General features: G+C 40.7%; 1 protein-coding gene across 6 annotated transcripts in view; it reads left to right on the top strand.

The window, feature by feature from the left end:
• lpp (LIM domain containing preferred translocation partner in lipoma) overlaps positions 1-26995 on the top strand; it is a 163431-nt gene that overhangs the window by 84988 nt on the left and 51448 nt on the right. For all 6 annotated transcript variants that reach the window (XM_084011284.1, XM_084011280.1, XM_084011279.1 and 3 more), the window contains one exon: positions 10040-10636. In XM_084011284.1, the coding sequence (XP_083867410.1) occupies positions 10040-10636 (597 nt within the window). The remainder of the gene's footprint in view (positions 1-10039; positions 10637-26995) is intronic.

The raw sequence follows: 26995 nt of genomic DNA, 5'->3' as shown, positions 1-26995 counted from the left end.
GTGTGTGTGTGTGTGTGTGTGTCTGTGTCTGTGTCTGAGAGAGAGAGACTGTCACTCGTCTGCCTTCTGGCTGTCCCAGAACTTCTGGGACCAGAGATGAGTGACTCACTTCCTTCATTGTTCCACCTCAATTAACAGTCAGTCAGTGAAGTGCACTGAAGCCGCCTCTTTGTTTGTGTCTATGATGGACACTGAAGTGTGCATTTGTTAATGCTGTCTAGAAGGTCGTCATGGACCGGCCATGTGACGTGGACTTCACGAGTCATGTGTACATTATTAAAGTCTGCAGTCATACATGTGTTTTTCTACCTCCTCATCAGCACCAGCCATGGCCAGAGACATTATGTTTTCAAGTTGTCTGTCTGTTCATCCCAATCTCTTGAACACAATATCTCAGGAACCTTTTGAGCAAATTTCTTCAAATTTGGCATAACCATCCATCTAGACTTGAGGTTGAACTGATTCGATATTTGGTGGTCAAAGGTCACTGGTGGCCATACAGATTCTTGAATGCTAGTTATGACAATTTCACACAAATGTCTGATAAAATAAACTGATGAAGTTTTTTTGGACAGGCATGGATGTAAACCGCAATTTGAATGGTTAGTGGAAGCGTCCAACTCAGTGTTCTTATTCTAATTTCGATTGTGATTTAGTGATTATACAAGAGAGCTTCACTCGGTCCCTAGTGTATGATACCTGACCTGGGACCTGACTTGGGTATGATTATGGTGGGTTTGGTCCCCTTCCATCCATGTCCCTTAAACTTGTATTCTCTCTAAAATGACCCTACTTGTAACTTGATTTATTTGTCAGTAAACGTTGTATGGTCCATTTGGAGTCAAACAGAATATAAATTGTGGCTACCATGTCGCTACTATGTCACTACCACGCCGCTACCACGTCGCTACCACGTCGCTACCACGTCGCTACTACGCTACCAATCAATAAGCTGCTAAGATGACTTAAACACTTAGCTGTAAAGTTGACCTTGAATTATGAAGCCAACTTTGTAAGCTGTTAGCTTCGCACCAGTTAGATGGATCCAGATCCAGGAAAAATGCTGATCTGCCACTTGTGTTCGTCAGATCCACCCGTTGCTCCGCCACAGTCCATACATGGCCACTTCCTTCACTGGTTACAAATATTCCAGGATGGGGACTGCTCAAATGCCGAACTAAAGGCTTAGAACTATAGTCCACAAACCATTTGCAAATTTCCACCAAAAAAATCCAGAACCTCTGACACCAGAAGACTTAACTGCAATAGTTGTTGAAGCCCTGCTCTGTTTAGAATCAGGAAAGGATTGATCTGGCCTTTTCAGTACCAATTCAGACACGTGGGCTTTGAGTGTCGATCAATACAGAGTACTGATCTCATTCTAATGTTCAGTTAATAAACTGTATGCCTTACTCTGTGGAAGTGGGATCATTCTAGTATGTGAAAGGCAACATCATGTCAGTATTGGTGCATCTCGAGCTAGAATCGGTGTATGAGTTGGTAAAACTCCAGTCCAGTTTCTTTTCACACAGTAAACAATTCAAGTGAACCAAAACATCAGCAGCCAAGCAGCAGCGTATAGCGCACATTGGTCTGTTTGTATTTTTGCTCGATGTCAAATAGCTTGATGTCTGTGTAATAAGTTGTCACGTCAATACAAAACAAATGGGCATTATTGAAGTGCGCTGGCAGTGTAGCTGAAGCCAAGTGCTTGAAATGCTGCTGAGATGGATCCTTCATTAGTGCCCTAAGGAGGCCTTCCTTCACACTGTGCCAGTCAAGCCAAGCTGTGACACTCCCATCCCTCAACAGGCAGAGCATCGCGGATGGCATTCGCTGTCACAACATGGCAGAATGATAGGCTCTCGCTGCTCGCTCCCAAGTCTCCCACTGATAATGGCGTCTCCTGAATGGTCACTGATAATGCAGACTGTAGACCAACCTGGTGGTGTGTGCTCCCTGGGAGTATGATGGGGTTGGTGACCTTTCTTCTGCTCCCCATATGAGGCTCAAACTCTGGAGGCATCTCAGGGGATGGCCTCCTCCATTTCTATTCATGTCTTCAGGAGCACTCATCTATTACACCTTCAGAGGGGAATTTAGATTCAATGTACCAATTTGTGTACACATGTAAGATGCAAGTGTTAAGAAAGCCATTTCATTACTTCAGCAAAGGCAAAAACAAACACCCTGGAGGGAATAGAGTAAAATGATCAAAGGCATGAGCCTGTTTAGTCTTATTTGTACATGTGGCAACGTTGTAGATGGCTCACAATACTTGGCACCATAAATACAAGAGAAGCGATAAGAGGAATGAATAGTCGATGAATCACATACAAGGAATATGGTATTTTACACATGATTCCCTGTGATTTGGATGAAACAATCTCATAGCTGTTGGTCAAATATGAGGCTATGCCCAGCAGCTGACTAGCTTAGCATATAGCCCTCTGTGTGGGAAATGGTGTTTGTTAAGGGCCATTAAAACACATGAATTAAAAAACTTATAAAATAAAAACAGAATAAACCTAAATAAATTGTACATAGAACTCAGCACTTCCATGGTTCCAGAATAATCTGTTTAAATGCTATTGAATGGCGTTAAGGAGGGACCCAAAAAACTAGTCAGTAGTGTTTGAATTTCCAAGAGCCCACGAATGGATATAAAACACTTGGATGGTGCTGCACAGCAATTTTTCATATTTCCTCACGTTGTGGACGATTTATTACCTTCTTTGCTGTCTTTCTTTCGTAGTCGGACAAAGTTTGTTTGCACTAATAATGAACTCGATTTATATTTAATTGTTTTAATGTATTGTTCCACAAACCTGCCCAGGGACGACAGGTGGAAAACAGCAAGTTTGCTAAAACCTGGTGTAATGCATCTCTCCTTGTTTTATATAAGGAAAATGTTTTTTGTGCACTGTTCCTGTTCACATAAATAAAATGAATATGCTCCAATTTTCTGAGGGCGGCACTTTCCTCATTGCCATTTGATAGGAGACATTCTCTTGGATTACAATGAGCCTAGGGGGTTAATACTACATGCAAGGCATACTATTCTTTTGAATGAATTAATAAAGTTAATATAAGTACCACCCTTACCTACAGTATGTAGTGAGCTGTGCAGCACACTCTTGAGTTATGTTCCCAGGCTGATTTCTTTTTTTCTTTTTTCTTTTTGGTAATTTGCATTATTATAAATGTCAGTGCGATTTTGAATGAGGGTTTCTAATTTCTGAAACACTGCAGTTTCACTTCGGCTCTCTATAGTTAGCGCTCTATTTTAAGTGTGCAATAGTTAATGATTATGGTTAGTTTCCCGTATTATGTTCAACATGGCAGGTGCCTAATTCAATTTGTTTTGAATAAAAATAATCTCATTGTACTTGTTCTCAGAGTCACTGAAATACAGCCTCTCAAAGCGACTGCCTCAGCTGGCCTGTTTGTCTCATGTTGGAAGCATTGCACTGTTGACACTCTGCACTTTGCCTCTGATTTCTATTACTGTTTAATGTATACGTATGTTGTTTGCCTGCCATGATGACAGGGATGCCCTTCATGTGTCTCGGCGGTCACAAGAGACACTTTGATGCAAATGTATTCCGCCTTAGGAGAAGCTTAAGTCGGCCAGGAACACATGTAATGAGGTACATGAAGTGACACATTAGTTGTGGTTATCAGTGACGGTTTGATGTGGTTTCTAGTGAACACAAAGGTCATACAGAACATGAACGGTCGGCCACTGCTATGTTCTTTAAGACAAAGTTAAACAAAACAAACGTACAGTTTGCAAATGAAATCAAGGGTTCTCTTCCACAGTGACAGTTAGCTGAGGAATGTTGGCTTCAGCCGTTTCCAGCTTCTGTCACAGACATGACAGCGGTAAGCTAACCAGCCTCTATTATTCCTCCTAAAAGGTCAAAGCCAAAGGCAGCAGTTTTTTTTTTTTTTTTTCATGGATATTTTAACTCTTTGGTCTCTGAACCCACGAGTAGCGATGGACCAATATAGGATTTTTTTTTTTTTTTTTTTTTTTTTTTTATCACAGATCGGGTTAAAAAACAATAAATGGATTGAAATTCCGATATGAAAATGCTAAAAATGAAAATGTCTAGTTTGCTCCCATGGTAGAAGTGAAAAAGAGAGCCTCATATAAACAAAACTATAAAAATACATTTTATAAATGTATTTATTTATTGTTTATTTATTCAGGGAGACATTGGGATTTCTAATAATTTTGTTTCCCGATTATTTGATTGTTTTGCACTAAAAAGGATGTTCACTAAAAACAGATGTCCTATGTGTGATGCATTAAAACTATTTGTTATTTATTGTTAACGAAACATTTTAAGAGTTTAAGCATATTTTGATAATTATCAGGATAATCTAGTGAATCCCAGTTATTTTGACCAGGATAAGCGTGACACGACATAGTCATATCATCCCATGTCTCGCCACGAGTGTTGCTGCCAAAACTGCATCAAGATGACACCGCGGCTCTGTGATGATAGGGCTTTTCCCCCTCTCTGTTTGGTTTAGATGCTGCTATTCTCTGATTGCTTTGTTGCTGCGCAGAGCAGAGATGTTGGCACAGCGCTGGTGGCACGCGTTGACCTTAAGGTCAATCTGGCAGCAGGTTCTGAGTTTTGACAGGGGCAGCCAACTGTGGAGAGAGGAGCATGCCTTTGGGCGCTCAATGTGTTCCGTCAATGTTTGTTAGTCAAATAAACTGCGTAGTATCACCCCTTTGTCTTTTATTAACAGGGTGAAACAATGACAAATTTAGTTTGAGCCAGGAAGCTGTGACGGTCAATATAACCTGCCCCTTTACATCATCAAGTCCTCGCAACAATGCTAAAAGGCTTACCATCAACTGCTGTCATAGCACATTATCCATCTTCCCAATAACATGTTCAAGCTTACGGTAAACACACACACGCTGCTCTGAGAGAGCGGTTACAGCTTCCTGTCTCTGGGATTGATGATATCAACACACTGTAAGCAATGAACATTCTAAACTGGGCAGCGTTTCCCCTCCTGAACCCCCCTCCCCCCCTCATTACAGGGGAGAGTCGGGGGGAGGGTGGTGTGTGTGCTGGGAGACTGGCCCGTAGTTCTGCAGGAGGTGAATGAAACAATTAGTTTGTGCCGCGTGAGCGCTACAAAACACACATTTCCCTCTTTGGTAAAGATCGCCTGCAGAAGTGCCACAATCGCTGACTGTCGGGGACTTTCTTTTTTTCTTCACACTGTAGCCCAGAAAAAAGATTTTTAAGTTGCATCAGTGAGTAATACGCCCTACTTTATATGATGTTGTTACATCATGCTAGAAATATTTAATTTTTTTTTCTGAAACCCAGTTTTTTTTTTAAGGGATTACATAACTTTGAATTTTGAAACATGGACTTAATGTTCAACTACATCATCTTCAGTTTGTCTTGGTGGTAAAAACCAAAGAGCGTCCGTGTCATGTACTGTGCATAAAACTGCTTCCTGACTCATTCTGCATATTCATATCTCCCCCAGTGTTTTAAAAGCAGCAGTAATCTCTGTATAGTACACCACAGAATGAAAGGAACTTTGTGAAGAGAGAATTTGTTGTAACATAAGTGCTTATCTTTTGATAATCCAAATGACACAGTAAGAGTGTTGCACATGCACTTATTCAGTCATGATGAACTACCGTGATGATGGCAGCGAGAGCAAACAAACGGGCCCATTATACAGCAGCTCATGTCAGTATCGATGCTGGTAGATCAAAGCAAATAGTTTGACCAAACGAGCAAAGATGTTTACGTTATAAAACATCCTGCTAAGTTCGTATCTTGGCCACAATAAAAAAAAAAAAAAAACGACCTAAAGGGATCCATATCAACGTTGTTTGTATGTTTAACTTATACATCCTTGGCCGATAGATTGTTATCTCTTTTTCTTAAATGACCAAGTATTGATATCAGTATTGGCAAATATGAAATATGTATCTACTGAAAAATCATTATTGTGGGTCGATGTTTACTCTTTAGTCGGTGCATGTGAAAGTGATGAGCTGTGCAGCACAACTATCACAGCTGTGATGTTATCAAGAGACACTACTCGGAGAATTGCTAACTGATTTTGTAGAAATGTTTTCATTTTTTATCTCAGCTTCAAAACCCACATGAGTTTTCTTCCAGAGCAGTGGCAGTAATCCTGAATACAAACTGTTTCCACACATCAGATAATGTCTGATTTCCCATTCTCTTACAGTCTGTTTAAAGTTGAGGATGCACTTTGTGAATATTTTCACGTTTGCAGATTTAAATGCAGGAGAACCAAAGCAACCCTCAGGTCACATTCTGGTTGGGCCAGATGCACCCATGCAGGGATATTGCCCTTTTGCTATATTGTACTTTTGTTTAACCAATAATTTGCCTTTTCAACCTGAGCCAAGCATGAGAAAAATTTTGTAAAACTTTTTGGATATTTCAACTTTTCAGCTTTTCCACTCAGGGAAAATGTGGATAAAAATAGGTGGATACAACAGCACCTAAAGATAGCAGGAGGTGTGAGAGCTGTTTCTGTAAATACACCATAAGGAATACATTGGGACGCTGCTGTTATTAATACCATTGTGAGTGGTTGCCTCATTATTATGGAGCATGCATATTAATTAAATAATAAAATAAAAGCACCACTTCCCTAAAAGAGAATGTGACCACAGTTACAGTCAACATGCATCCTCATTTATATTACGTGGGTGAAATCAGTGTTGAAATATTCTCTGGTGAAACGGTTGTCATGCAACCATCACTTGAAGGAGCAAAAAAGAAAGAAAAAAGAACCAGATATGCTGATATGAGATAGGCAGAGCGAAAAGTTCCCAATATGTGTAGAACACACTTTATCTGCACGAATGAGAGATAGTTCAAAACAGCTAGAGGTCTCGCCACGTTCCACAGAGACATTGTTTAATCATATTTAATGTGTCTTATCTTGAACTATTTTAGGAAGAAAATTGATACCCTCAATTGCATGACTACATTGAGGCTGACGGATTGTTAAATGTGACTATTGTGCCCGATTTTGGCGAGACAAGCCGACTCAAAGCGGAGGGATGGATCGGTGGAGGCTTTAGTGTCGAATGTGAATTCTTCCCACGGTCAAAGTGCAAACCTGCCGAAATAGACGGATGCAAATGGACAGCGGAGCCAACAGAGGAGAGCCTCCGCTTTTGTGACTAAGGAGCAGGGTGAAGTTGAGAGAAAAATAGTGTGAAAAGATGCAGAACTTCTCCCTCTTTAGGGGTTTTCCCCAAGCTTCCTTAAAAAAAAAATACCCCCCGCCCCCTCCCCCACCCTTGTGGTTTGAAATGCAAAGTTAACAGTTTTACTCAGCCCCCTAAGGCTTGTATAGTCTCTCCTAATCTTTTTTAATGTGTCAAAAGCCTTTCTTGAGAGTCTCTGTGAAATTTCACACTTAAGTTGTTTGCAAAGTCAGTCTGAATTACAGTGTAGAGTGAGGGTTAACTTTTCTGAAGGCGTTAGGGGAAACTTTTTTAAAAACTGTGCATGTTGTGTGTGTGGTGGGGGTGTCAGAGACAGCAGCACAGCATGAGGCTGAATCTGATGTCGGACTTGTAACCTGATTTTAAACAAGCCATGTCATCATTAGATTGTTTAAAAACAGTATTCTGCAAAAATCCAATCATTTCTCTTATCTACCTTCAGTGGAATTTATTGATGATATCATGGCATTATCGCTCATGAACAAAATTGTGTCCAAATCGCTCACAAAATGTAAAACGAACCAAATTAGGTATTAAATTACATATTTCTAATGTGTGTGTGGAGACAAAACCAAACCATTGGAAACGGATTATTGCATTTAACTTCCATCCATCCATCCATTGTCTACCGCTTATCCTGTATTCTCAAAATAATTATTTCTATTTAATCCTACTTTACCTACTGCAGTGAAAATGATTATCAAAAAATAAAATATCACAAGAAAATGTGTCCTAATAACAAAAAATACCGTATTTGGTGAAAATGCTCAAATATTGTAAAAGAAATTCACATAACAACAAGAAACCAAGCAAATATGTGTTAGTCGTGATGAAAGCAATATGCTTCTGCAGTATATCCATCTATTAATTGATACATATTGTGCATGTCCTGCCAATTGATCCCAGACCGCTACTTGACATGTTGAAGCCAGGCATCAGCTAAAATGATAACTTATTCAATATGAAAATCTTATCCAGTCCACAGACATCTTGGTTCAGGTTGTATGAATTTGATTAGTTTCATCACCCTCAGAAAGGCGCCAATCCATTCTCTTAATGTAATTTGTGGAAAATGTACCATGACAGTGTAATTATTTTGAGGGGGCCAATTTGCATTTCCAGTGCTCCGCTAACTAAATGCTACTGTAGGTTCTAAGGCCTTAAAGATAAATTAATAATCTAGAGTATTTAAAACCCATGAAACATTTAAATTAAGTAATTTCACTTCCTAAAGGGCATAGTGGAGATTTTTCCATACATATGCAGACAGACACACTTTTTAAATAAACATCAGCGCTAATCACTGAGACAGAAATCAGAGTGAGAGCAGAAAATGTTTTCTGGAGCTGTTAATGGTTCCTTAGGGGCTCCCCTCTGACTTAGATTAGATGGGATTTAGACAAAGTAGACGCATGCACCTCTTTTAACCAAACTTTTCTTTTTTTTTAATCAATTTTATCTCAAGACATTATTGGGCTCAGACTTGAATTTTACTACATATTTTTACAACGCATGTGTGTCTTATTCAATTCGAGGAAGGAATTACAGCATCGTGTAGCAGTGCAGCAAAACATGGCAATATGGGGCATCGCTGTGCAGCAGGCTTTGATCAACTTTTAAGGGAAATCGATTGGAATTGTTGCTCTGCCCCAATTTAGAAGACATCTCATCAAACTGAGTTGCAAATGGTCTAAAGACTACAAGTGTTCATTTTTGTTCCCCTAGTGCTGCAAATTTAGTAATTGACTCTGAATTTTGGCTCCAGGCAATAACCTAATAAGGCCATCCAAGGTTAATGATAGAGCCCTTTTTAGACTGGCTGAACGCCTGGCACCGATATGTAGTGGTAGTGAAAAACAATTATTACTTACATGAGAGACACTCGGGGCAGAAGCCTCTGACATCTGAGCGAAATGTTCTTATTTCGGAGTTCACTGCTGTATTTCATTATGGTTTGCCGTGTGCATCGGAGGTGACCTGCTGGACATCAGATAAAAGGCCACAGTTGTTGAGACGTGGAGAATCCCTGCAGTGGATTCTTGCGTCGCTGCTTTACGGCCGTCTCTTCCCAGGAACACCAGCGCCACAAATCTCAGTGATTTAACGTCTTTCCTGTCCAAGGAGCTGGAGTCAGCACAAGTGTCATGTGCCATTGCCAATCTGCTGTCATGGCGTCCTCTACCAAACAATTTATCCCTTCCCCTCCTGTTTTATTAGCCATAGATTATGGGTGGCCGCTGTGGTGTGGAGCCTCTGCTGTCGAGGTAGCCTTGTAATTGACTCCGGGAAGGCAGGGCGGATAACTATTTGAGCGTAAACCACAGTATCAGTAAATAGCTGTTGAATACAACTCAGTTTGTCCTGTTATGGTTTCTTGCCAGTTACAAGTTTGTTTTTTGTAGTAATGCTAGCAGCATATTCATCAGTGCTATCAATTTAAGTAATCCTCGAATCTTAATCTAGCACTACTAAATTGACATTCATGAATGTGATTGTCATGAATTTTATTACATGACCACATTAACTGAAATTATTAGTTCTCACCAAATACCTGCAAACCTCAGCCTATGCTGTACTATACTGTACTGTATTTAATTAAATGCTCTATTTTAATGTTAGCATGCTAACATAAGATGATGAACAAAGTAAAATATTTGTATTCTCATCTTTTGCATGTTGATGTCCTGACATTAGCATTTTGTATGTATGTTGTTTGAATTTTAGTTATGTGGTGGTTTGTTTAACCTGGTCCCCCGTTCTGCTGGTTTTCAGAACTCTTCATCCTCGGCAGCCTCCACCCCCAGCGCTCCAGTGACTGGATACAAACGTATGGTCATTCCAACCCAGCCGCCTCTGACTGCCACCAAGAAGTCTACGCCCAAACCTCAGGCTCCTGGGGGAGTCTCGTCCACCCCCCCTTCTTCTGCCAGCCCGGTGGCTAAGCCTCAAAGCCACACAACTCCTCAGCCGGTCCCAGCCTCCTACGCTACAGCCTCAACCCCAAGCCAGCCCACCTTCAATGTCCAGGTGAGGTCGGCCCAGCCTGGGCCCCAGCATCAAGCACCGGTTGGCCACCATTTTGGCCAGCAGCCCATTCGCAGCCCTGCGCAGGTGCAGTACATGCCTGCCCAGCCCAAAGGTCCGGACTTTGCCTATGGACCACCACAGCCTGGCTTCTCCCAGATGGCTCAGGGTGGATATCAAGAACAGCACCAACCAGGAGTACCCCAAGTAGGTGGCTTAGGCTCCAGGAGACCTGAGCCAGCCCCCACCCAAGCATACCAACCTCCAGGCCCAAGAAAGACCTACATCACAGATGTACCACCAAGCTTGGTTCCCTACACCGCTGGACCAGCTGTTCCACCAAAGGTAAGAATGCTCCTCATCACACATACATCATACTCGTAACCATCGTTCCCATAATTTCCAATTGTTATATATTATATTGTAATAGAATATATATATATATATATATATATATATATATATATGAGACTGAGGCAACAGTCAGCCCAACCTTTCGTCCATCACTTTTGATACTATGGAATGGTGGCATTGGACTAAGCAGACGAGTCAAAGCGTCCATCTCCCCAGGCATGTCTCCAAGCTCCTCCTGGAGAATCCTGAGGCGTTCCCGGGTTAGCTGGGATATTTAATCCCTCCAGCGTGTTCTAGGTTCGCCCTGAGGCTCCTTCCCAATTAGATATCCCTGGAATACCTCCACAGGGAGGAGTCTGTGAGGCGTCCTGATTGGGTGCTTGAACCACCTTAACCTGCTCCTGTCAAAACGAAAGCATAGCGGTCTTTCTTCAAACCGCTCAGGGATCTTTGAGCTCCCCTATCTCAAAGACTGAGCCCAGAGACCATGGGAAGGAAACTAACTATGGCCACTCCTTTTAGTCGCAACTCAATTTCTTTGAATTGAGGGCCAATGCGGAATCAAAAGGTTAAAACAGAGCTTTGATTGAACATCGAGCATGTTTGTTAAATCACTTCATCAATCTGCCCTCATCTCTTTAGTTTGAGCCGGCCTGACAAACCTGGTGTTGTCAAGCTGCTGTTTGACCAAGTAATTCTTTTTTTGTCACATCTCAGCCATGTTATATTAATTTGATAAAATAGAAGAGTATGTATGTGTATGTATGATAATGTTTGTCAGGATGGCTTTTACTCATGCTCACTTGGGTGTGTGTACAGTATGCATATACATGTGCAGCATTAGATGGCGATGCAACGGGGAGCTGCTTGCCATCTTCCATTGAAATGCACAGAATAAACTGTTGTTTTAACCTTTATGAATATTTGAAAGATCGTCTCTGTCGGGGCTTTACACCATCTGATTTCATTTGTCTCCTAAACAGCAGCTTATATTCACGTGTACTGTACGTGTCTACCCACTGTGCATTGTAGGGCTGGACGATTTGGCCTAAAAATAAAAACTAATGCCCAATTTTCTATTTAAACCTTGATTTCTTTTCTGTTTTTCTCTAAACAAACTAAAAAGACCAAGGCAAAATTGAAATACATATTTTCTTTATTAACACAATAAAAACAAATGAGATTAAGTAGTCTGTGTTAGGTTAGGGTTAGGTCGATGTGAGGCCTATGTGAACAAATCAGTTGTTAAACAATTACATTTTTTTTTAAACGGCACCACTTGGCTGTCATTATTGTGCAAATATTTTTTATTAAATTGAAAAAAATGTCTCTTGTAGACCATCCCTGAAAAAACTTGTAAAATTAAATACAATAAATAATAATATGTAGCCCGGGTGTAGAAAGCAGGGATTCACATAAATTAGTTCCTAAATAAGTGCAGTAATAAATCCATAAGATAGCTAAACTAAAAGTAATTTGGTTTAATAAAGAGTAAAAATGGTCAGAGATGAAGACAAATTAATCATAAATGAGTAAATTATTGTAAATGTTTGTAACAGTAAGGTAAACTGTGGAAAAATAGAGACTGCACCTTTATTCTTGTTAGTGTAATCTGATTCACTGCATGCAACTGTTGTGATTGGCCACAGGTAAGGAAGAGGCCGGAGGGGCGGGGCTTAAGGAGGAGGGGCGGGAAGACGTGAGAGGGAAGAGAGAGGTGAGAAAGGATAGCGCAAGGAGCATGTAAACGGAGATCGCAAACTTTTGGAAGTATTCTCATTAGTTGGTAAAAGGACGTTTGAGTTTGTGGACATATTTATGGTCCGTCTGTCGGGGCGCGGTGAATGTGATAAGACGCGGGAATGCCACCCATGGAGGTCACCGGATCCGGTGGTGGAGTAGCCCGTGGGGAAGCAGGAGCCGTCATAGCGATGTATGAGGCGGTGCAGGAAGACTGGGCCGCAGTGGGGAGAGGGTCTAGAAAGAAGCACAGTGTTAGGAAGAATGTCAAGCCTTGAGTACTTGTTACAAAAAAGGCCAGGAACGCTACAAACTTGGTTAGACCAGTTGACGATCTGGTGATGAGTGGTTGGGAAGCTGGAGTAGATAAACTGGAGGAGTTGATTGTGATGAGCCTCAGGTGAGGATGACTGAGTCAGACTGGGAGGACTTAGGAGGAGCTGGAGTCCACCAGCCACGCCCACAACATGAACCACCCAGACAAACACAGACAGGGACAGACAAGACCACACAGAGCAGACGCCGTAACGTTTCTGCTACTATGTATGTATAAATAGTGTATTTGTGAAGGGCTGATGCTGTCGAGTATTTGAATAATTATTCCATCAGTTTATGTAGTTGCAAAAAAAATACTTTTGTTTTAATAAACAAAATATTTTTAAATCCAACAACTAATTGATTTTGCAGTAATATTACCTGTCAAAACAAAACCCATTTATTTCATTTAAGAGCTGTATTATATTCTGTTTTTTGAGTTTTTTTTTTTTTTTACTACAGTCCCAGAACATTTTCACCATTTCATTTACTGCATTTAAACCTAACAATATGGCGGATGGGACCGGTTCTTATTACGGTCTAAGTCACCGCATCGGTTGTAAGCGGCGGTTTGTGGGACCAGTTGAGACTTCGGTCTGATTCATACATGGATCACCAAGACATCACCATGATATTACTGTATCAGGTGCATGATCAAGACCTCTTCTTGAGACAGCATTTTCAATGAGTCGTGGAGCTAACATTACATCAGCTAACAACTTGACATTTTCAAACATTTGTTTTTAATATTTTAAGAGTCTGTTGTTACACAATGTCGTAGACTGCACAAAACGTCTATTGATTTAAAAAAAGCATTACATGTCATCTTGACAAGAGCGCTATGGCTGTATTCGGCCTGGCCTCATGCCTGCAAAAGCATTGCAAAACTTTGGACCTTTTTATAGAACTGTACATGACTGAGAAGAATTACAAAATACTGTCATCCTTTAGAACAGGGTAGTGAATGCCACAGAGGCAGCTATTCTAATCTCAATACATCCAGCCCTCGACAATCTCTGGAAAGTGCAAGGCCCTTGAGTTTTCTTTAATTCAAGGATTTTATGCTGGTTCAAAATACAAACTGGGCCTCCCAGCCTCTGGGAATAGCTCATCAAGGACTATACTTTACTAAATACAAATTAGCTTCAACATTGCAGAGAGTATCTTAAAAATAAGTCTAATTATATTTGTACTGAACAAAAGTCTACATTTTGCTTGAAAAGCTGGCTTTGGTCCCAGTATGATGCATTATTAAAAAACAAAAGGTGGCGTTTAATAGATTTGTGAGCATCTCTTTGATTTCAGATAAAAGCAAATCACTAATTTTACAGATATAGTGTGTAAGCTCTGTATATATTTGTCTTTCTTTCCCAAGGATATACTGGAGCAGGATAATAGGCTCTGTGCCTCCTTCCCCCAGTGCTTCATTTGAATGCTTTGAAAGATATCAAGAAACGTAATGCTCCATATGCACACATCCAGCTCGATGATGACTCTGAGGCACACATCATGTTTGACCCGAAATTCTGTATTGAAACCTTGGCTCTAATCTGACTTTTTGTTCATCTGTGTCCAGTTAAGTATAGCAGCTCTTTAATGCCAAAATAAACCAGACACTATAAAAGCAAGATTAGACTGTAAGCTAAATCTGCCAACTTTGCCTTTATGATCACTGCTGTGCTTGACCCGATGTCGTGACATGTTCATAACCCCTTACGGAGGGTGTTAAATCGACTTAAAAGAAGTGGGCTGTGCCTCTATTAATGCAATGCTGTGTAAATAAACCAAAAGATAGTCAATTAAAGGAACTATTTACATATCTGTCCATCCCCAGCCACTTAGAGTTAATGTTGATTTGATATAATACCAAAGACTTTCTCAGTAGGGGGTCTGTGACTTTGATTGAGGACTTTATTCAAGAGATCATAACCACATAATTGAGGGTATTCATAGAAGGTCAGTGTCATTAGAAGTCCAAGATGAAGTCCTTGGAGGAAGTTCTATGATCTAGACTTGTTCTGATTAGCTCGCCTGTCCTCCCCCCCCTCCTCACCCCATGTCAGCTACTGGCACCCAGCTCCCAATCCTCCACCGTGTCCTTACCAACACGTAAAGTGAAGGTGTAATCAACAGGCTCCAAGGGCGCCTAATTACCCAAATCCAGGAGTGTTTGATCTCTATTGTAGTCCAAAAAAATTAACAGATTTCATGGTTGCCGTTTAATACCAATTTCCACGAGTCTCCCCGTCTCCCCTGAAATTGGAGGAAAGCTAAGCTGGATGATGACTTGTGTTATTGCTGAGCTTGAGTGACGTTTGACAGGGTAGGATTATTTTTGAACTGCTCAATCCCTGCAGCCAGTTAAAGCCCCCTCGAAGGTCAACGATGGTTTCAACTGTCAAGCATGTTTAAATATCTGACATTCCTCTGCCTTCCAGTCCTTGCCACTTTGCCTTTTGACCTGCACATGAACATTTGCATATGGTGCCATCAGGATGTGTCCAAAAGACCATTTTTAGTTGTGTGACATTGTGTTTGGAAAAGCAAAACAGCACCTCAAACTGAATGCAGATACCAACACGTGTCTGTAAACATTACTAGAGATTTTTTATGAATATTATTTTATTTTTACGCACAAGTTATAATAAAAATCCCCCCAAAAGGCTTATACACTATGCATCTCTCGTCACCACAAGGAGAAAAACAAATATTAGCCAAAAAGGGGGAAATGACTATGCTGATTTAAAAATACCCCAAAAACTGGCTGTTTCATTATGTTTCATTTTGTAAAAAAAAATTCATTTGGAAATTCACTTCAGTTGCTTAACGATGATAGTAGATATAAAGGCAAGAACATATATTTATATATGAACAAATATATGATTATTTATATGATTATATATAGAGTTAAAATGAATATATGAAGTTCAAATTATAAAACAACAGCAAATAAATAAAGCTAAGATAAAATAAAATAAAAACGTTTTAACTCTTTAAATCTGCCATTTTATGCACCTATTTAACAATATATGCAAAAAAGTAGTTGTGAACAAGTTGTGTTTAATTTTCATTATCAATACAGGTCAGTATTACTGTATGTCGAGGGAACGCCCCAGAGGTTAAATGCAACATTTAGACTCCACAAAAACAAAAGATTTGGCATTGACCACCTGTTTTTGTTTGTCTACGTGGAAACTCAACCACACATAATACTCTGAGATGTTCCCTATTCTGCAGTTTCTGGGTATTACAGTAAAAGAGCTGTTCTTTTAAAGTTTTCATTTGCATGAGAGGCTTTTACATTTAAGTCTGGACAGACGATCAGGTGTAAAACACTTGCTATGTTTACATCATACGTGGTGCCTTCTCCTCAGGTGAATGACCCCAGCTGCCCTACACTCTGTGAACTATGAGCAGCTCTTAAAAAAGCAAGCTGACTGAGTGCAGATTACCAGAGAGAATTCTTGGCTCGGTGCAGGGTTACCATGTATAACTACAAAGTGAGAGCCCAGGGCTTAGACAAGATAAAGACATGTTATCTGCAGCCCTGTGATTTTTTCTCTCTGTGTAGATGCACTTTCAAACAAATTGCACTTTGTTCTACACCAAACAAACATAACGGTTATTCGAAACTATGAATTGATAGACGAATGTGAAATTGGTGCAGATCAGTGATTGATACAACAGAAATTGATATCTTGCTCTGATCCAAATACATTTTCTTTCCTTTCACAGCCCCATCGAACCATTACGTTCAAACCTCTTCCACGTATTTTTGTGTTTTCTCTTCAGTCTTATTTAGAGAATTTCCCTCCGGCTACACGAAAATGAAATAAATACTTGTATAGAATTCCTCACAGCTGCTTTCTATTTTTACTAAAACATAAACTGTTAATACAACATCAGGAAAGCGGCCTTCAATTCTGTGCACCCTCAACACATTTGTTGCTATTCAAGTGCCACCGTGTTTAAGGACAAAATCATGATTTCTATTTCTGTGGAGCAATTTCTGCCAAATGAATGTTAAGTAGAGCTTTCAGAAAAGTGTGTGTGTGTGTGTGTGTGTGTGTGTGTGTGTGTGTGTGTGTGTGTGTGTGTGTGTGTGTGTGTGTGTCTGTGTGTGTTTGTGTTTGTGTGTGTGCGTGCGTGCATGCAATTTGAGTCAAAGGTGCAAGTAATTAACCTGAAAATATAATTAAAACATATGTCATGAAGTTTGTCAGACAGTGCTATTGTCTCCACAGCACATTTAAAAACAAAATGAATCATGCTTTTCAAAAAGCACACCCACTCATATCTAAGTATGAATACTCCAATTGCACCTGTGAGCTGCTCTGCCCTCTCAGAAAAATTAGATTTCTTCTCATGCTGTTCAAGAAATCATGGTTATACAAAGAAGCACAATGTAACACACTTTGTACGATCTTCAGAATTTAATCTCATATGGTAATTTTTTTACCCAAAATGAACTGTTAGCACAAGTGAAGCAAATAACTCTGCATTCATACTTATATATATATAAATATATAAATATTGAACAATGAGAGTGTTTGCTGTGTGCTGTTCACATGTTTATACACACATACTGTAATTTAAGCTGCATTCAAATGGAACCGGGGAGGTCATGTTTTTGACATGGGAAGTTGAATGTATGAAATGTTTAAAGATTAAGTGATATAAAGTCAGCAAAGTTACTTTTAATGTTACTCACCAAGACACTTTCTTACTTGCCTGACAAATGTGTTAAATGTATTTTCTCTGAATCAACTTTTGCAAATTATTTTTAAATGTTTAAACCTGTATTGTTTACATTAATGTGTAGTTTCTAGCATTGATGTGTTTCGAGGTGGATTTACACCAGAGAATTGCACCTGCGTGCCCGTGCATCCTCGTGTGCATGCACATGAACAAACAAACCAAAGAGCCACTCAAACAAACATGGCCCCATAGAAATGCTGGAGTAATAAGCAGGGTACCTTTAATGATTCCTCTTGTGTCTTGTCCTTGGCAGAGAAAACAGATTGGTGATGCATGGAGAAAGATATGTCTCCTTTTTGTTTTGATTCCTTTTGTCTCTTGTCCTTGACAGAGGAAACAGATGGGTGACACTGGGCACAGATAGGTTGGAGGTGAACAGTTTTTCACCTGACCTATTGAGGCAAAGTCCATCTCCCTTAAAAAGATGACTGCGGTCCAAGAACAAATGTAAATTGTCAATAAAGTGCACTGAGAAGACATCGCATGCAGTGGAAAGCCATGTGTTCAGAGCCAGAAACCTGCTAAATCTCTAAACATCTCTTCTGACTGGGCATTTCAGATTGCTGCTAACAATTTAATTCATCCCAGTATGCAATATGATCGTCTTAACAGTCAGATTTGCTGCCACAATACTCGGGATCCTTCCTGTCATGTCCGGAACCATATCTTTGGTAAAACAGAGAACCTTTGTGGAAAAGCAAAAATAACGAGCAGTGATGAACGGTCCCTCGCATGGCACGTAACTCGGTTAGTGCTACGACCGCCTGACGTGTCGGAACGCCTGGCCTTGCCACCGCCACGGGGCGGGTCGTCCCCGGCCACCGCCACGGCGCGCGTATGCCACCGCCACATCGGCGGTCGTCCCTTGCCTGAATCGTGCCGTCCATCACTGTGTCAGATGATTGAAGTAGTCACGCTCAACTGGGGTGCAAAGTTCCACGACACTGTGACCGTATACGAGTGTAAAAACGTGACGTTTCATTTCGCCAATAGGTGGCACTGTGATTGTAAGTCAATATTGCAGTGCAGACGTGTTCAGGATGGGACTCTCAGCAAACGTGAGAAGTTTGAACCAGATCGGACAATGGACACTGAAGTTATAACAGTCTAGAGTGTTGTGAAGCATGAAATTCGTCCATGTTTGTGGCCTTGTCCTGGCCACGCCCTTTGACTTATGTAAGACCTTTCGATGATTTTTAATCATTGATGCCTCTAGAACAGGCTCATAAAGTTTGGTAGGAATCGGATAAACGGTCTAGGAGGAGTTCGTTAAAATATACTGCATGAAAGAGGCGAAAAATAGCTTAAAATTTCACATTAAATGTAAAATGGCTGACTTCCTGTTGGGTTTAGGGCATGGGTCCAAGAGGCTTTTTTGTACATCTCTACATGTTCTATGTACCTACAAAGTTTCATGCAGGTACGTCAAAGTTAAAGGTGTTCAATCAGATCAGACAATGGACACTGAAGTTATCAGTTTAGAGTATTGTGGTGAAGCATGAAATTCGCCCGCATTCGTGGCGATGTCCTGGCCACGCCCTTTGACTTATGTAAGACCTTTTGATGATTTTTCATCGTTGAGGACTCTAGAACAGGCTCGCAAAGTTTGGTAGGAATCGGATCAATGCTGTAGAAGCAGGTCGTTGAAATACACTGCATGAAAATGTACCTACAAAGTTTCGTGCATGTACGTCAAAGTTAAAGGTGTTCAATCTCTTAAAAGGAGCGGTAAAAGTGTAAAAACATGATATTTCCAGGTACCATCAGGTGGCGCTCTGAACTCATGTCAATATTGCAGTGCACACGTGTTCAGGGTGGGACTCTCATCAAACGTGAGAAGTTTGAACCAGATTGGATGTTGGACACTGAAGTTATAACAGTTTAGAGTATTGTGGCGAAGCATGAAATTTGTCCGTGTTAATGGCGCTGTCCTGGCCATGCCCTTTGACGTATGTAAGACCTTTCGATGATTTTGCATCGTTGAGGCCTGTAGAACAGTCTCAGTGAGTTTGGCAGCAATCGGATGAACGCTGTAAGAGGAGTTTGTTAAAATACAATCCCTACAATAGGTAAAATGGCCTAAAATGGCTGATTAACTGTAGCGCCCCCGAGTGGTCAATCTTGATAAAACTTTCAGGATATGTTCCAGGGAGAGATGTCAACACATTCTACAAGATTCGAGCAGATTGGGCATTGTATGCTGAAGTTATAATGACTTCCTTTACACTGGCAAAACGCAATGCCCTGGCCACGCCCTTTGACTAATGTAAGACCTTTTGATAACTTTTCATCATTGAAGACTTGAGTACATGGTGACCAAGTTTGAGATGAATCTGATGATGCTGGTAGGAAGAGTGCGCTGAAGTATAAAACTTAACACTTTCTATTGCCAGTAGGTGGCGCTCTGAAAATGAGTCAATATTGCAGTGCAGATGTGTTCAGGGTGGTACTCTTGACAAATATGTAAAGTTTTGATCATATCAGACAATGTACATTGAAGTTATAACAGTTTAGATTTTTGTGGTCAAAGCATGAAATTCGTCCATGTTCAGGACGCCGTCCTGGCCACGCCCTTGGACTTATGTAAGACCTTTCGATGATTTTGCATCGTTGAGGCCTCTAGAACAGTCTCAGCGAGTTTGGCATGAACTCAATAAGCTAAAATGGGCAAAAATGGCCTAAAATTGCTGATATACTGTAGCGTCCCCGAGTGGTCAATTTTAATAAAACTTTCAGGAAATGTTCCAGGGAGATATGTCAACATATCCTGCAAGTTTCGTGATGATTGGGTTAGAGATTATGGAGTTATGTGTATTGATTTCTAGAGCCCCGCCCCTCCGATGTTCATTGGCTTATAACTTCTAAACGCAACGATATTTTTCAAAGCCGTTGATAGCACTTGGATCAGCTTGGTCTAATGATGATCTACAGCAATTTTGGTGATAATCGGATTCACGGTTCAGGAGAAATGAGCAAAAACGTGTTTTTCACAAAATTCAAAATGGCGGAACATTTTGGTAGGTGGACTTTGGTGCCATAATTTCATTTTTTGTAGAGCACACGGTTCTGCATGTCTGTGCAAAATTGCAAGTCAATTGGAGTTACGGTGTGAGCTGGCCATCCTTCTTTGCGTTAGGTGGCGCTAGCGAGCCAATTTTTTGTGGCCAACTACGAAACCTTTAAAATCATTGAATTTTCGCCGTTTTCTATTAGCACACCAAATTTGGTAAGCGAACTATTTTGCTAAGGCCCCCAAAAAGGCCGTGATATGGGAAAAATAATAAACGACAGCATTTCAAAAGGGCTTCGCAGCCCGACGTTGTCGGCGCTCGGGCCCTAAATATATTTTCTGAGTTTTTCACACCACAGGAAAATGTGAGCCTCTGAAGGCTTTCAAAGCATGCTCAATTGTGGGTGAGGATTGATTAAATGTGTACAGTTATAGTATATAAAACACATTGGCCTCAGCAATCCAATATTGTCACTGCTCTTCACTGGTTGCAAAAAATCCAAGATGGCAACGGCCAAAATGTCAAATTCGATTCTTCAAAACCGTAGCCCACAAACCAACGGGCGCCCACCGATACAACGGCTCACTGGGATTTGTCCCAGTATACCAGATGGCTAATACACCACTGCTACACCACTGATGCTATGTGCTCTAGTTTTATACAGTTCAGCGAGAAGCTATGCTAGAGGTGGCCTAGTGCATCATCAAGCCATGATTTTAGGCCTGCCCAAAAAATCTGAAACACAAAAATGGTGAAAAACATTTTGTGGGACATTGGTCTCTGTGGACCTGTGTTTGATAAAATTGCTTAGCCAGCTCAGGCGTGACTGTTGGAAAAGATCTGCCGTCGGCACTGTCCCCATCAGCGTTTAACCATCATTTTCTGGTGTCTACGGACATATCGGTTTCTGACTTGTTTCCATGTCGACTTCTAAAATTCTGCTGATCTGTCGCTAGGTATTGCAAGAGTGCAACCACTCTGAGCGACGACATTGTGAAACACGACTATCCCACTGCTATTTCACCATTAAAACTTTACGCCATTGTTGTCATTTTTGTGCCTTCTAACCACCAATTTCACATCACCACACAAGCTTGCGCTACACCACTCCAAGCATACTCCATACATACTCCTGTATGCGTATTGCATCTAGCGGACGCATAGCTTTAATGTCTGAAGATGTGCACAACCAACGATCCAAACTGCCATAGGATACGCAAGACTTGCGTTCGCATACGCGTAATTCAAAGCAAGTATATTTAAGCCTTAAGTCCATAATTCAGTACGAAGTAGTTCAGTGTTTTCGTACAGCAATTATTTTCTAACATGTATGATGTGTTTAGAAACAGATCTCAGATTTGACTTCAGAGTTTCGAGCTGAAATGAAAAATGCATACAATCCATTTTAACGCTTTTAGATCATATCACCAGCCATATGGTGCACCTTTTGCACAGTGCATGCCAAAAAAATACAAAAATATTGATTTCTTTGTATTTTTATATAAAAATCTTATGTTTTATTCATTTATTATTTTAATGTTGTTTTATCTTGAAAAACAAAATATGAACTGATATGAATGTTCTATCGAGTACCAACCATTTTCTACCAATAATATCATGACATCTATCAACCAATCAGCCCAAAATACACTATATTGCCAAAAGTATTCACTCACCCATCCAAATAATTGAAATCAGGTGTTCCAATCACTTCCATGGCCACAGGTGTGTAAAAGCAGCACCTAGGCATGCAGACTGTTTCTACAAACATTTGTGAAAGAATGGATTGCTCTCAGGAGCTCAGTGAATTCCAGCGTGGTACTGTGATAGGATGCCACCTGTGCAACAAGTCCAGTCGTGAAATGTCCTCGCTCCTAAATATTCCACAGTCAACTGTCAGTGGGATTATAACAAAGTGGAAGCGATTGGGAACGACAGCAACTCAGCCAAGAAGTGGTAGACCACGTAAAATGACGGAGCGGGGTCAGCGGATGCTGAGGCACATAGGTCACAGAGGTCGCCAACTTTCTGCAGTCAATCGCTACAGACCTCCAAACTTCATGTGGCCTTCAGATTACCTCAAGAACAGCATAGAGAGCTTCATGGAATGGGTTTCCATGGCGATCAGCTGCATCCAAGCCAAACATCAGCAAGTGCAATGCAAAGCGTTGGATGCAGTGGTGTAAAGCACGCCTCCACTGGACTCTAGAGCAGTGGAGATGTTCTCTGGAGTGAAGAATCCCGCTTCTCCATCTGGATATCTGATGGACGAGTCTGGGTTTGGTGGTTGCCAGGACAACGGTACTTGTCTGACTACATTGTGCCACGTGTAAAGTTTGGTGGAGGAGGATTATGGTGTAGGGTTGTTTTTCAGGAGCTGGGCTTGGCCCCTTAGTTCCAGTGAAAGGAACTCTGAATGCTTCAGCATACCAAGAGATGTTGGATTATTCCATGCTCCCAACTTTGTGGAACAGTTTGGGGATGACCCCTTCCTGTTCCAACATGACTGTGCACCAGTGCACAAAGCAAGGTCCATAAAGACATGGAGGAGAAAGTTTGGTGTGGATGAACTTGACTGGCCTGCACAGAGTCCTGACCTCAACCTGAGCTACATTTTCTTGAAATAACGTTTCAGCTTGACTTGGACAGCAAGGACAGTTGCTGGGGGACTGACTATAAAACAGACAATACCCTGTATTGTTTTCAAACAGGGTTAATGATGCTGTGATTTCTGCATTTCATAAACCCTTAATTAAAAGAAATGTCAAGGTAACTCCACTGGCTCCACCATCTTTGAAAACATCAGTATAAGTTATGAGGAGTGAATTCAAGTAGCAGTGGGTCATTCAAGTTGACTCCTCTTGTAAACAGCAAATACAACCCCTCTTGGAGGCACCATTTTCTATGCACATAAACATCATAGATATTTTTTTACTGAAAGCTGCAACAGGCACCAGGTCGAGATGTGCATGAAAATGTGTTGTTGATGTTTTTGAACCAGTCTGTGAACTTTGTGAGCTTTCAAAATATCAATAGTGAGTTGGGAGGAAATTTGGCAGAAAATCTGTAAGACTAACATCCACACTAATAGTGTAATGACTGCCCCAGTCTAATTACTAGAATTAGAACATAAAATCATGATCTGACTGGTGTAAACATTAAGTAAAAGATGATGAATTGGAGATCTCATCACACACTACATCCTTTCAACCTACTTAATCATGTTAGTGTAGAATATTCAGTCTTAAGGTGTGTAACCAAATACCAAGCTAATATTTTATGCAACCTCGTTGCATGTTAAGTTTTCTTTATTTTTAACCAGCATTGAGATTCCTCCTGTCATTACAGAATCAGAAATGGAGACAAAATAAAGTATATTGTAGTGGTCCGGGGTCTCCCAGAGACTTCTCTAGGATAGAACCTCACATTATTCCAGAGACCCAACCAAACATCGATGCTGTACCTATTCTACCTTATTTTAAGTGTTGACGGAGCAGCTACACAGGGTCAGCATAGCCTAGCCAAACTCCAATTCAGTAAACAAGCATTTTAGAAGTTGTTTGCTTATTGTGTTGCGGACAAACCTAACAAACCATTATGTAGTTACATCGGCATTCTTTGGATTCATTTATTGCAATTAAATCATAAAATTGTTTGTTTTGGGCGCATACTGCTGTAGTAAACCAGCGGACGTGTGTGTTGCTAGAAACAGTCAGTACAGCTCAAATTCAGACAGGACACAGTTTGGTTTCCCAGCTTATCTAGGACTTCACAACATGTACAAAGCAGCAATAGTGGTTATTTCAGCCCCCATTGAAGAAACATTGTTGGTTTCTACATGGATGAAAGCCCCTCCTCCTCTCTGGTGCATCCTGACTGGGTGACGCGAATGGACACAAATGATCCCTCGGATAAATGCAACTGATCCTTCTGTAAAACTTCCTTGAGTAACGGGAGGTGAAAATGACCATGCATACATTCCTGTGTGGTGTGTGCACTGTATTATTGTCAGAAGTCATTACAGCACTAATGCTGGTCAGACTGCGTGGCAGGATCACTCAGATACCTCTTGCATTGAACACATACAGGTGACTGTATATGGGCACTGCTGAGCCTACAACCATGTTGTTGGATTGCGGTCCGTACTGGCTCTGGTTACTGAATGTTTCATGGACAAAAGGTCAGTCCACTTGAAGTTAGTGGAGGAAAGCCTCTTATGTTTCACCGTCTCATGCCAACACATCAGATGGCTTCCTTCCAGTAGCTGCTACTGGACGGTAACACATCTCAAATGCAAATATAGCCGACAGCGACAACAAGAAAAGATTAGGCCCATTACGGGTAACGGGCTCAGCGTTGATAAATACTACAACGGCACTACTACGTTTAAGTGATTAATGGTCAGAGATATGGGCATTGTGTTAAAGGCCTCTGCAAATATAGAAATAATTGTTTGAAATTAATTAGTTCTTCTTTTTTTGTCTTTATGTCTATGGTCAGATAGTGTCGTATGTCAGACATGTGGAATTAAAGGGCATTTATAGAAAGCTTTTTATAAAAAACTCTAAATGTATAAAGGATTACTAATTAATTAAGCATTTTTAATTATTCACTCATGTTAATGACAAACCCATAGTGTGGACTGCAGAATTCACTGAATTTAGTGGTGAATAATTTGAAACCCGACAGCTGGAAAATAAAGGAACACTGTGGAGTATTTGACCAGTTGTAGTGCTCAAGATGTTTTGACAAGGGGGTCCCAAGAAGACTCTACAAGTTAGCTTTTTAAATCATGTAATATCATAAGCTGACCACAAGTAACTCCTTAAATACCAGCTATTTTACAAGTTAGAGAAGTACAGAGAGGCTAGGCCGACAAATGTGCTGGATTATTGACAGGGTTTCTCACAGGACTATTTGGGTTGCTAAACACACGTTGCCTTTGTGTTGTGTGAAGGTGGCTCCTTGTTGCTTCCGTCTGTTAGCAAACAGAAGAACGGTGCCATGTGGTGCAATGCACTACCAACATGGTGGAGAACCCAGCTCTAAATTTGAATAAGCTGCCAAGCCAACAACAGCTTTTAGACACGGCTGAGAAAACTGGGATACTGACACTCGGTATGGTTAACATTATGTATGTGTTATGCTTGGGTTATGTTTGTGTTATGTATTGGTTATGTATGTGTTATGTATATGCAGCAGCATTTTGATAGTATGCAACCTTTTTGCAAATTTGCAGTCGCATGTTTGCATGTGCCTTAGCTAATAGAACAGTAAGTTGCTAACACATGGCTAACATCAGCTTAATAACTGTTGTCCCCTCATAATTTTACACTAACATGAATAATTCTCTGGTGAGACAGAGGCAGAAAGAGATATGAATAGAAACAAATACAACCCATCGAGAGATTTAACACTAAATCTGCAGTGATTCTAAACATTTAACCGTAAACACACACATGCTAAAACTCCAAGCTTCCAAAAGGTATTTTCCCCGAGTAGTAAGACTTCGCCCAGGATGATAATCCCTAGCATTCAACATTAGTGTATAACAGGGTTCCACATTAATGTTTTTACTTGCCCCAACGCAAATCATTTATTTATTAGCTGTTATCAAATAACATCAAACCAAACCAAATGTAGAGTTTCACCCACATTCTCTAAGCACTGTTTAATAATATTTTATCACTTGGCCAGTCGGCTAGCAGAGCGGTCCTTTTTTTTTTAGCCTGTTTTAATATCTTTCATATGCTGATGCTATTCTATTTTCCATTTAACATGAGCACAAAAAGAAACCCTACTTCTAAGTAGATGTATTATCTCAGTAAACATTGAGTTTATTGTCTCAATCTCTAGTTTCAAGTCTTCTTCATTACAGTATGATATTTATTGTCAATTATGGTCCATTTAGAGTCTAATAGACCATAAAGCAGGCGATGATTTAGGACGGGGCTATCTTGTGATTGACAGGTCAGGTACCACAGCCTCACTACCGTCGCTACCAACGTAATTCACTACTAAGATGACTTTAACACTCAGCTGTAGAGTTGACCTTAAATTATAAAGCCCACTGTGTTAAAAGCTTCACACCAGAAACCAAAAGGATCCGGATCCAGTAAGATTTTTGAACTGACTGGCTTCTAAACCGTAGCCCACAAACCAATGGGTGACAGCACGATGACTACGTCCACTTCTTTTGGTCTTTGGTAGGGCATCAACATGTTGGTAGGAATAACTGTGTTGCCTGTATTGTATTTGTTGTGTTTGTTGATTGGCCAGTTCATTCAGTCAGTGGTAACCCCTCAGTACATCAGAAGTGTTTGTCACATAACCGCTCATAAATAATAGGCCCTGCCACCCTCTTCTCCTCTGGCCCCCTCTGAGACGAACAGCATGGCTGGTAAATAACCGGCCGGATCGATACCTGTCATTGCAGTTCACTGAGCCCCGGCAATCTAAAACGTCTGAGCCGTTTGTTTATTTCCTTGTTTTCAACCTCTCCCTCACCAGCCTGTAGTGAAGAGAT

This window comes from Eutrigla gurnardus (genome assembly GCF_963514095.1).
Source record: "Eutrigla gurnardus genome assembly, chromosome: 6".
Classification (NCBI taxonomy): domain Eukaryota; kingdom Metazoa; phylum Chordata; class Actinopteri; order Perciformes; family Triglidae; genus Eutrigla; species Eutrigla gurnardus.
Note: the sequence above shows the minus strand (reverse complement) of the source record. Positions and strands in the feature narration are given on the sequence as shown.